This window comes from Dicentrarchus labrax, unplaced genomic scaffold, assembly GCF_905237075.1.
Source record: "Dicentrarchus labrax unplaced genomic scaffold, dlabrax2021, whole genome shotgun sequence".
NCBI lineage: Eukaryota > Metazoa > Chordata > Actinopteri > Moronidae > Dicentrarchus > Dicentrarchus labrax.
Genome location: NW_026136702.1, coordinates 10,920,594 through 10,932,957, shown reverse-complemented (window position 1 = coordinate 10,932,957; position 12,364 = coordinate 10,920,594). Strand labels below are relative to the sequence as shown.

The 12,364-nt window shown below is 40.7% G+C and overlaps 1 protein-coding gene across 4 annotated transcripts; it reads right to left on the bottom strand.

Annotated features, from left to right (window-relative positions):
• Window positions 1–494: 494 nt before the first annotated feature.
• washc2c (WASH complex subunit 2C) lies at window positions 495–11,359 on the bottom strand. Of its 4 annotated transcripts, none has more exons than XM_051377033.1 (31): window positions 11,203–11,359; window positions 9,854–9,997; window positions 9,468–9,632; window positions 9,310–9,378; window positions 9,003–9,176; window positions 8,797–8,890; window positions 8,650–8,711; window positions 8,484–8,540; window positions 8,296–8,391; window positions 8,075–8,159; window positions 7,815–7,874; window positions 7,570–7,694; window positions 7,393–7,483; window positions 7,141–7,194; window positions 6,872–7,054; window positions 6,623–6,771; window positions 6,409–6,519; window positions 5,820–5,912; window positions 5,631–5,732; window positions 5,417–5,524; window positions 5,156–5,319; window positions 4,873–4,996; window positions 4,140–4,571; window positions 3,880–4,008; window positions 3,668–3,772; window positions 3,447–3,521; window positions 3,135–3,194; window positions 2,382–2,609; window positions 1,583–2,287; window positions 1,322–1,493; window positions 495–1,182 (listed from the first exon to the last, which is right to left on the bottom strand). In XM_051377033.1, the coding sequence occupies exons 2-31, from the start codon at window positions 9,995–9,997 to the stop codon at window positions 1,037–1,039; spliced, it is 4,362 nt and encodes a 1,453-aa protein (XP_051232993.1). In that variant the 5' UTR covers window positions 11,203–11,359; the 3' UTR covers window positions 495–1,036. The 4 variants fall into 4 exon arrangements, with proteins under 4 accessions (XP_051232993.1, XP_051232998.1, XP_051233006.1 ...); XM_051377038.1 differs by having other exon boundaries at window positions 3,671–3,772; XM_051377046.1 differs by lacking the exon at window positions 3,135–3,194.
• Between the last annotated feature and the right edge of the window lie 1,005 nt (window positions 11,360–12,364).

Here is a 12,364-nt window from a genome sequence, read left to right as displayed (position 1 = left end):
ACATTTCTTAAAAAGGCATTGAACAGTCTCTAAAATGTTCACATAAAGTAATTCTTTTTTACTGTACAAATATGTTGATGAACCCGTATCTCCTCCCAAATGTCTGTTTCCAAATGTGTGCCAATTTGTAGTCCCATGCCATCCAAAATCTGCAGACCCACGAATTACGCTTTCACAGCTTTTGGAGCTTTGACTTAATCCTTACTGTGGAAAAGGTTATAGAGTTTCTAGCAGCCATGTGGGTCCTCTTTAAATGTTATCAAGGGAGCAGCTTCAATTCCTCCTTTTTTTGCTTTAATAAAACTGACCACAGCAAAAGCACTAAACCTTAATCATCCAATAATGAAACAGAAATGGTGTCAATCAGAGATATAAAGTTCCCTTTCTTCGGAATAGGCTTCCTGCTGATATCAGACACTGATCAATATCTAAGTCTAGACAGACCCAATGTGCGAGAAAACAAGTGAATTGGAAATAATCACACACATTTCAGATAGCATAAAATATGTTTCTTTTTAGTTATTAAAAATGAATTTCCTTTTTCATCACAGCCAAAGTTAAGAAATTGATGAATTTCTTATTAATAAAAACATTGTCAAAATGCCTAAGACAGTAAGTAAACACATTGATTTCTCATAACCATGATATGGCACAAACCCAAAGACATGGAATCTCAACATGGAAAAGCCAAAAGGATAAACATCTTCAAAACAAACAAAACAATTTACTGTTAATTTCTGCAGGCTTTGAGGCTAAGCATATGGTATGCTTATAAAGTGCTATCATGTATAATAAAGATGAACAGTATATAATAACTGTTACATAATATGATCTGATGCAGAGATGATGCCGTCGGATGATGACTGGAATCATTTTCATTTGAGAATATACGCCAAAAATAAGCCACAGTATTTATATGAATTCATATGAATAAATACTCTATCAACAGTGTATCCGATCTCCAATCTTTCAGCGATCCAAATGGCAAAAGAATGAATCCACAATTGTACAAATCTGGCTACTCAGAAACAACAGTTCAGTTCCCACCGAGAGCATTAAGTGGATCGTCAAATATGTTGCTTGAATCCGCTGCTGTACTGGTCTCCTGAGACAGTGGCGTTTTCTTTGATTTTTGGGGGGCCTTCGTGACCGGTTTTACTGTGCTTGGTGAGAAGATGTCGTCTTTAAAGAACAGAGACAGATGGACAAAATATTTGGTTAAATATGCCAATTCAAAAAGAAAAAAGAAGGTAAACTACAGGACAGACGGTATCAGACGTGTGCATTAAAAAACATAAATGCCTGTTTTATTGTTGCTTACCCATGTCATCATCAAATATTGACTTGGTCTCTCCCTTTGTCTTGGACTTCTGTTTTGGCTTTAAAGTGTCTGTCAGGTCAGCAAAAATGTCTATGTTGTCATCGAACAAGCTGGCATCAACGGTCTTCTCTTTGTGCTTCTTGTGAACTTTAGGCACAGTGGCTACTTCATCCTGAGAACACAGAGATTCAGCTGATGAGGAAAGAAATGAAGGCACAGAAAACCTTGATAGTATTACCATCAATGTAAAATAACAGGTACCTTGAAGATGTCCGGCTTTGAAAAACTACTGCTGCTCTTGATTTCTTTGCTACTTGTGGATGTGGGAGTGGAACTGTTGCTCACTCCAAAGATGTCCTCATCATCATCATCTTCCAAAAAGGATGAGGCCGTGGCTTTCTTAGTGGTTGACCTTGGCTTGACCTTTTGGAAAAGGTCTTCAGTGTTGTCATCAAAAATGGACGGGAGTGTGCTTTTGTCTTGGTCTTTCTTCAATCCCACATCGCTACTGGACTGAGGTTGTGTCGTCTTGGTGGTTGGTCTGGTGGAGGGTGTGTTAGAGACTGAGGTGGCCCCAAACAGACTGTCAGAGCCAAAAAGATCATCCTCGTCAGAAGATGGCAGCACCTTGGTACTGCTGCTGTCTTTACTAGTGTCTTTCATTCCAGCGTTTGCGGATACTGGCAGTGTCAGTACTAAGGGTCGTGGGGAAGTTTTAGAGAGAGAAGAATGAGAAGATGAGGAGGCGGGCAAGGCTGTGGTTGCAGCTGAGTTAGACTGTGTCGGACTGACACGCGTCTGGCTGGACTTGTCTGGTGGAGGTAAGACTGAACCAGACAGAGTGGGTTTTGGCCCAGGGACGTCTCCACCCAGAGTCTCTTCTGTATCCACTACAGATCTTTGGGCTGCTTGCTGCCTCGCTGTTCTGGACTGGGGTCTCCGCTGTAGAGAACCTTTGACACGACTCTGCATGACAGAAGATTTGCACTCTCAGTATCACATCAGAAATCCAAGCAATGGAAAGCAACTAAAAGACAGATAACAGACTTAATAAACCAACCTTGTGTGCACTCTGCAGTGTGGCAACCTGGACCGGGGAGTCAAAGCTCACTGCTCCCTCGCGTTCTGTCTGGCCTCCTATGGGGGTTGTGGCAGGGCTGGGGGTCAGGCTGGAGCTGGATACCCCAGAGGAGGAACTAGGGCCCATGCCAGGGGGTACACTTATGGCCCCTGGCAGACTGGGGACAGCACCAGGGAGCAATGCAGCAGGGTTGATCATCAGATTGGCCTGAATATGATAAGATCAGATGCACCAATATAATCATTTATTATTTACCATGGATCCTGAGTACTGCCCAAAGGTGAATTAAACAGACCTTTCAGTTAAAAATATACTACATTTGTACATGTTTATGCCTCTAAACTTAAAATTTACAGCTAATCTCTTGATATGAAGTTTCTTTGACTGGATGCAAGAAGCAGATCATTCAGAGGAAAATGAGAAGCCAAGCAGTGAATGGAAATGAGGCAACAGCAAGATGCTGGGACATCTTGTGAAACTGAGAGAAATCACAATAAAATCTTGCAGTTAAATCAAATCAAAACAGAGAATTTTCCTTCATTTTGGTTGCTAAGCTGTTGTATCATAGCCAAGCTTTTAAGTTGGAACATGAAAAAAGCCCAGACAGAAGAAACCTTAAGAGAGACAACATGTAAGTGGGAATAGAAAAGTCTTTCCTCAAGAGGAATCAGAGTGAAATGTCAAGAATGAAGACTTGATTGAAGTTTGATTCAATAAAAACAAAAATATTACTTGGAGTTTCCCAATCCTTGAGGAGGAATCTTTAGGTTTTACAGGGCTTGGTGCGGGTTTCTGTGTGGTCAGATTACAGCATGTTCAGAATTTAATCCAATGAAGGCATTTCTTGTGTTCATCTAGAAAACAACACTACCTTTCAACAGGCTGGATATACTTAAACACAACATATGAAAAGGTATGCCACCTAATACAAGCAAAAATAAACCCTAAATCAAAACCGCAGGTCACACAGGTGTTTTTGGCTCAAATAAATAAAACAGCTGACATTATTATTAGATCTACAGTATATGTTTACAGCAGACTCACCTGAATCTCTGATACAGATTCTGGACTTGCTAGCGGTGCTCTGTCATTCGGTTTACTGGGTTTCTCTGCTACTTTCTGAGAATGAAAATGAGAGATGAAAAACAAGAGGTGAGTTCTCCCACTGATCTAAAATTTGGGGTTGGGGTTTCTAATGTAATATATGATGCTAGGGAAGCAGGAATCCACCATAATTCTAAAAACAATTGTAAAAAAATAACTGCTACCGGTGGAGGAGCTTTTGACTTAATGGAGCCGAAGAGGTCATCCTCATCGTCATCTGCAAACAGACTTTGTGCTGATGGCTTCACTGAGCTGAGCTTGGAGCTCTAAAAAAAAAATAAACGTAATCATGTTTGTCATTCTTATCATCGAGAGAAAGAGGTCTGCATGCAAACGGATGTACATACAGATAAGAAAAATCTAATGTACTGACTGCAGCTTTCCCTGAGGTGGCAAAGAGGTCAACATCTGGGTCATTGTCCTTCTGCTGTGTCTGGCTGAAGAGCAGCTCTTCATCCTGGAACACGCCTGTGCTTGTTGCTTGTGGTCGCTCCTCTGTAGGCTGTTAAAAAAAAAAACAAAGAAGACAAAAAGAAAATCAAGTAATACCTTGTCTGCAGGAGAAATGTTACACCAATGCAACTAAAATTAATTCTTCACACTATTATTAGATTGACTGTAAATCATGAAAACCTTTAGTGTGTTTCTTGCTGTGGGTTTACTGGGTGTGAATATTGGATCATTCCAGTCTGACTCATCTTCCTCCTCATCATCAAATAGACTAACAGCGTTTGTTTTGACTTTCTCTTCCTTCTTCTCCTCCTTCTTAACATTTGGTGGTGGGCTGTCCTTAGAGAGGAAGCTGTCGTCATTCTCAACTTCATCCAACGGGCTCTTTGTCTGCTTGTTGGCAAGAACGTTGATGCCTCCGAAAAGACTGACTGCTCCAGCAGGCTTCTTTTTACTGTCACCGCTCTCTGGCGAGGGCGATGACGGGAGGGGCTCAGGGGTCTTTGCTGCTGGCTTCTCCTGCTCTGAAGGTTTATCCTCTGCTGCTGTCCTAGAAACTGCAACCTCCTCTGATTTCTCTATCAGGGAGGGCGACTGCGAGGCCACAGCAGGAGTCTGAAGAATACAAGCAATTAAAATGATTTAATCTTTGCATGGGAGATAACAAAAATTAAATGGTGTAATAAATTAGCTATCAACTCATTTGAAATATCACTTCTGTGTGACAAACTCATAGTGCCAACTTGATTTTTTTAATTTGCTGTTTTCGGATCTGAATGGCCCTCTAGGGGCTGAGGAAAGTATCTCACTCTGTACTCATTAATCTGCTTTAAAGCCCACTAGGGGCATGCTTCAAAACAACATTGTTTGTCACTGACAAATGTAAAATACAAAAAAATAAAGTTAGCGCACTCACTCTAGCAGCTGGGGCTGCAGTGTTTGTGTTGACAGCAGGTTTGATGCCAAAGAGGGATCCTTTATCTTCATCATCATTACCCTCATCTTCAAACAAGAGAGCAACTCTCTGAGGCTTCTTTTGACTATATGAAGAGCAACAGAAGAAGACCATAGATATGAATCCCTGGCAACACAATGTTAAAAAAAGTACCCTTTTCTGTGATTTTATTGCAATTATAAAAGTGAGCAGGCATTTTTTACTCTGTTTGTAATCATAGTAAAATCTTTATAAGTGTAAATACCTTGACTCTTTTGTTGGAGCAAACAGGTCATCGTCGTCATCAAAGAGGCTGCTTTTGTGAGACGTTTTGGCACTGGGGAGGCTAGAGGGGGCACTGACACTGGGCTTCATCCCTCCCGTCTTGACCTCTGGCTTCCCTGCACTACTAGAACTCATCCACTGGTCCTGTCATTTAAATATTCAGGAAAGAAATACATCATGTTGTATGTTCCATGAAATGTTTTTGTGCAGCAGTAAAATATTACTCCTCGTATTCTCGTACCTCATCATCACTGAAGAGTGAGCTGGACACAGCCTTACTGGGTTGCGGTGTGGAGGCTTTAGCTTGATTAGGTTTTGGTTTAGATTTAGCTGCAGATGCGAATAGATCCTGCAAGGTCAAGAACCAGATTATCGTAATGTAACTCACAGCAAATACAAGCCTTATCCAAACCAGCTTTGTCCAAGTGTGTGAAATATTAGTTAATTATTTTCACCTCTTCTTCCTCATCGTCAAATAATGACAATGGGGCCTTGCTGGTTTTGCTCAGGCTTGTAGGTTCAGGCTTAGACTGGCTCTTAGGGATGGTTGGGAATCCCTGTCGAAGGAAATTACATATTTAGTATAATTAAAATATGTTATTACTGTATTACACCTTTTTTCTAGTTATGTTTTAGAGCTTTACCTGTGTGTCTTCATCATCAGAGAAAAGGCCTCTGGTTTGGGGTTTTGGAGTCTGCTTGACAGCTGCCTTCCCAACATCTGGAGCAGACCCATTCTGAAAAGCACAACATGAGGATGAAAATTTGGCTTTGTAAATTCTTAAACTTCCTTTTTAAAAGAGGTTTCAGGCTTGCAAGAAAATACTGGTACAGGGCAAAGAGAACTGAACTGTGTCAACAGGAGTAAAGACCAGCAGTGTACTCCAAACTAAATCAAATCTGGCCTTTTCACACTCTGAGCAAACATCAATATACTGGCTGGAACTAGGTCTGTTAATTTAATGGCATCCCTGCCTGAGACATTAGCTTGTGAGTCTATGTAGGAGAGGGCATTTGGGCCATAACTGTAGATAAAAACTGAAGATACACTGTGGCCTACAACCGGTGAATAGTGTAACTTTTGACAATTTAGGCTAGACAGGCTGCACACACTGCGGTTATTGAAGCCCAATAGAGCAATTTTTGGTAGAAAAACCCTTCCATTTAGCATGTGAAAACACACAAAATTTAATTTTGTCAGGAGCATATTGTTAGACAATGATCGATTCAGACCTCCTCAGATTTCTCAGACTCCTCGCTGGTAGACGGATGGCGCTTTTTCAGGCCCTCACTGAGCAAGCTTTTAGTCCCAGGACCAAACATGGAGATTGCCCCTGCCGGCATCTAAACATAAGAATGAATAATCAATATGTGCCAAAAACATTATATACAAAATATTAATACTGCACACTATCACGTTCAACTACACGTGTATGCTGATCTTTACCTTTTTCTCGGGAGGATGAACCTGCTCTTCCACTACCTCCTTCTTGCTCCGAGCTGGCGTACTGTACTTCTCACTGAATATGTCACCATCCTCATCGTCTTCATCGAAAAGGTCAATAGCTTTCTTGGGTTTAGATTTCTCCGGTCCAGCTGAAAAAGAATGTCAGGAAAGAACCCACGGTGGTTTAACAAGATAAGGATCCCACCTGAACTTGGACTGTAACACTTTAGTGCCTATTCTCACACTTACCAGAGTCAGACTTTGTCAGGCTTTTACCACTGAAGAAGTCATCATCCTCATCCTCATCATCAAACAGCCCTCCTCCTACCCCACTAACAGCACCCGCAGGAACCTGTCTGGAGGCAGCTGGAGTTCCGTTCTCCTTGCTCTCCACTGAATCAGAGTCATTCCCTGAACTGAACAGGCTGTTATCTGTGGACAGAAAGGGAGCTGGTTTGGTTGAGGATGTTAAAGCAGATAAGGAAGGGATCAGCTGTCATACAAGTAAACGCTCCTACCTGGGAATACTGAAATGGCACCCGATGGAATCTTCTTTCCAGGTTTGTCAGATTCTGGGACAGAAAATAAGTTTTTTTTTCTCATACTATATTCATTCTTTTGCACAAATATACCAAGGGAAATTCTGTATCTGACTTGGCAATACAATTATGTGGCAACCTGCTAGTACATTTTTTTTCTATATGTTTATAGCCATCTTATCTAACATGTCTTCACATATGTTTGTTTAGAGAGTCTGACTTAGGTCTTACCAGCAGTTTGAGCTGTGCTTTTCATGCTTTCATTCAGCACCTTCTTCTCTTCGGACACAGGAGGTTTTGGTGCCTCAGCGAAAAGATCACCCTGATAACATAATACAATTCTGTAAGTAATGTAGAACTGGACTGAATGAGAAAGGTAGCTCTGAAAATCCATTTAGTTTAACATACCTCGTCATCATCGTCAAATAGGCCTCTCCCCCCACTGAAGAGGCCACCTTTCCCACCAAACGGGGAGAAGTCGTCGTCGTCCATCTTTGGTGGCTTAAACATGTCATCGCTGTCATCTTCGGCTGCTGTTATAATATACATAAACAATATTGAGCAGCATACTGGGGACAATGGGGCCTTGTGTGGTAATAACTAATGCAAACAAAAATGTTTTAAATTGCACTGATGATGAATGAAAGTCCTACCCTGTGGCTTTGCAGGCTTTGGTTCTTTCCTGCCTTTACTTTTCTTCTTAGATGTCAATGCTTCCAAGACATGACATGGTAGAAACACAAAATCCATGACCATGCACATGCAAAGATGGCACTCGTTTCTTTAATCTCAAATGTTAACTTTGATGCTGTCTTTTTGTTAAATCAAATATGAAGAGTGGGAGGAACAAAAAAAAAAGTCACGTAAATTCAAAATGAAATGATGCACTACAACTTGGTTGATAATGACTTACATGCGCGATCTCCTTCAGGTTTGTTAACTGGTTCACCTTTGATTCGGGCTGCCAGCTCATCGGCAAAAGACGAAGGGCCTGTGTTCTGAATGTGACACAAAAACAGCGGAAGGGAAAGAAAGAATGATCAGAGAGAGGTAGCAACATATCTGAATGATTTCAGACTGAAATTAAAAATAGTCCACTCAAAGAGACATCTCTCACCAACTCAACAGGCATACCTTTGAGTCGTCATCGTCCCCGTCCGATTCTCCAAATATGTCAGAATCCTCGTCCTCCTCCTCTTCGTCATCCTCATAACTCAACATGGAGGACTTCTAGGTGAGCAAGGGAGGAGGATCCAAAATTATAAAGCTGTTCGGTTTAAATATAATCGCTGACTGGCTTAGCAGACAGGCAGCCAGCTTACCTTCTTAATATTATTGTGACCATCATCCTCCTCCTGATCAAAGTCATCATCTGAGTGCTGTTAAAAAAATAAATGCAATAAGGTGTTTATTTTCCTGTGCAAGATGATAAAATAAAAACCTTGAAATATACTGTGAAAGAAAAGCAAAAAAAAAAAAAGATCTTACAACTGCTTCTTTGCCATCTTCGCTCTCGATCACGCTGTCTCTGTCACTGTCAACTGACATTTCTGGAAAGAGAACCATAAATATACATGAGGGAAAACAAACACTATAATGTACAAGTGCCGGAAGAAGCCGCCATGACTGCATTACCGTCACTTGAGAGGTCACCAAGTCCAACGTCATCTTGTTCCATGAAAGCCTGCGAACCAATCAGATATGGAAGAGGTCTGTCCACATAAAGATCCTGTAAGACAAGACAAAACAGACACACAGGCTTTAGTACATTAATGTAAAGATGATCACATGCATTTCTGCAGTAACTGCAGTAAATTACTGCTTCAAGATTCAGATCACACCTTGGGCTCCAGGATGGCCTCCACTCTGTCTGTGACCTCCTCGTCCTCTGAGTCAGAATTTCCTGCTTTGATGTCCAGATGCTCAAAGGCTGACTCCAGCACTCTCAGACCGTAGTTCACAGCTTCCTGCATCTTAGGGATCAACTCTGCTTCCTTCTGCTCTCGAGTCCTCTCCTTCAGAGAAAACATAAACAACTTTCAGGGCAATACAAGACTTGTGAGTACTAAGGTGGCCATCTTGTCTCTGAGATGGTAAAACTGAAAAGCAATATTCAGTACTGGCTGGTCAGTGTTGTATTCTTCATACCTGCTCAGGCGGCTTCTCCAACACATCTGCCTTGGGAATAGTCTCTTCTACCTCCTCATCATAAACTCTCTGTAACAGAAAGTAAAAGGACATTTTTTTGTTATCAGTTATAGTATAACAAGCAAAACTGAAGTAGAACAGAAAGGTTTCATACATACATTTTCTATAAACTGTGTATTGGAAAGCATGAGAAAGTCGTTAAAGACAGAGTGCAAGCAGCTGTCTGTGGCCTTGGTGTCACGGATCAGACTGTCCAACTGCTTTTCAATCTCATGTGTCTTTGACAGCATTCTCTGGGAGAACTCTTGGAGGAACAGAAAGAGCTGTGAGGGGGAAAAAAAGACAGCAGCAGTTGCAAAGTTACTTTCATCACACAAAAGTAGAACAGATTTCACAATCCTCTCATCTACAACTATGTAACATAATACCCAAAACATTTCTGCAACATTTCTGTGACTATATGGGAAGATGTGGATGAAGTACTGTAATGTTTCTTGGTTGTTGTTTCTTTATTTCAGAGCTGGGGAAGAAACATCTGACTTACCCCTGCGTCGGCTGCCAAGGACCAGTTGGCACTGTTCTGCCGCATCTCTTCAAGAGACCAGGGTCTTTCCCAAATCTGAGCATCTTTCTCTAAATATTGACTCCTGCTTGGGCCATTTGCAATTCCCTCCGGCAACCCACTCATCTGCAATCAGATCATTTATTGCTATTAATGGAATTAATAATTCAGAAGGGCTTTTAAACAACTGTCATTAATAAATCATAAAGAGGACAACCCAACCTAAAATAAGATGATTCTTCTGGTGTAATAATGTGGACTACAAATCTGTTTTGTGTATGTGAACCAGTATCTCCTTGAGTTAAACAGCTAAGATAGTGTTAAAAGGTAAAAGATTGTTGGAAGCAATACAATTTAGGCAACTTTATAACATGCTGCCTTCCGCAAACTTATAACATTATTACCAAAGCCCAAACCATAAACTGTAGTGATATTGTTAAGAAACCAGTCATGAAGCTGTTTCACAGACAACTCCTAAGACACTGGGAACCATTTCTTATGGATGCCCTAAATGTACTTCCCAAAAAAAAACATAGGAAACACCGTGCAAACAGCTAAACATTGCATCAGTTAACAAAGAAACCTACATTGAAACCTCTATCTAGTTCTAACATAACAACTACAAAAGTTAAGTAAGGTCTGTGACAGGACTTTGGCATTACTCCACAGAACCAGGGCTATCAGCGAGGCCAAATAAATGATACATGATTCCCCAACCAACTCAACAATCAGTGTGAAGTGCTGCCCCCCTGATCAAAGGTTTAAATCTCTCCTCTGTAAAATAAACCAGGCGTGAAGATCATTCATCCCAGTGTTTCTGTATACGTGATGCGTTCATGTTCTATAATAGACCACAATAAATAGTGCTGATCCTTTGATTTCCTGCTCACGGGGGACAGTCTGTGTGTGTGTGTGTGTGTTGTGTGTGTGTGTGTGTGTGTGTGTAACGTTAGATCTTGACTTTGGTTTCCTGAGTCACTGAAATACCACAGGATTAATTTATTAGTTCGTTCGTTATCTGTCATTTGGCTAAAGTAGTTTTACTGCTACACTTGCGGTTCAAGAAGCCAGCTTCGGCTTTGGCAATAACGTTACAAATTTGCGGAAGGCAACTTGTTGTGTCCATATAAAGTTGCCTAAATGCTATTTCCTCCTACTAGCTTTCACATTCAAACAGACTTTTTTTTTTTTTTTTTCCCTGCAAGAGAAAGCGGGGACTGTTTGGTTAGCAGCTAGCTCAAGTTAGCTAGCCAAAAGCAACGTTAGCTACAGCTGTTCCAAGCAACACAGAGTGATATTCTCCAACCAAATGTAAGCGCTCTTATGCTTACCTTGAATACCTCCGGTCAACTGCTGTCCACAACGGTCAACTGTGGTCAGAAACGACGTAAAAAAATAAGATCGATTATGCTAAATTTGGCCTTTCCCTCATTGGTCTTCTGACAGGTCAGCCATGTTCTGTCTGCAGACAGTCACCTGACTGTCGTTGCCTGGCAACCCAGTGAAAGTGGGGCGGAGTGGAACATACCAACAGGCGAGGTAAATGGGAAATGCTGATTTTTGTAGTCGGTGATTAGTTGGGTCTATCACACACATGCATACATATCTGAATGTCTGTTTTAAAGTAGTAGTTTTAATATTAGTTTTTCATGTGTAGGACATCCTGTGGTCCACTAGAGCTCATTCACTGCCTACACTGTTTTGACATTTAGTTGAGATGAAATGAATATGCTGTTTGTTTTTCTGACTGAAGTTTGTCTCTGCATTCACCTCCTGCTTGCATTTAGAAAGCCATATTATAAACACACAAGTCTGATGAGTCCATATTGACTCAGTACAGTTAAAGTGGTTAAATAATGTACTTGATTTTTTTGGGTTTAGTGCTAACAATAGTGCTCAGATGAAGCTCAGTAACTACAGAACAGGAACACTGATTAAAGGGAAATGAGACTGCAATCTCTGAAGGTAATGCAAAAGACCATGATGTCCAAAAGGCAACTAAAATACCATTTTATGGCTCTTCTCTGTAACTGTGTGACACCACGTAAAAAAGGAGTTTTATGAGGTAATTAAATGAAAACTATCAGTGCAGTTAGGTTGATTCCCACTTAGAAGAAAGTCAGCTAATGAGCAGATAGCAGCCATAAACTCTGCAAAATGAACTGACACACATGCATAACTAGATACAATGTTTTAAATAACCTATTGAAGTCCATAACCAAAAGTTTACATTCCCTTAGATTCATATTTTCTAATGTCTGGCCATCCATCTGAAGAGATCTTAGAGATCATTTCGCAACCATATATGAGTGCTACATTTAGGAAGTACTGTTTCTAATATAAATTATATATGGGTTGTACCTAAAAGGAAAAATATTGCTTAATGTTTCCCACCAGTTTATTTCTTGAGACTACATTTATTATAAGAAAGAATATCAATCATTAAATGGTGCAAAATCAATAAATTGGGAGCTCAGATATAACATATATACA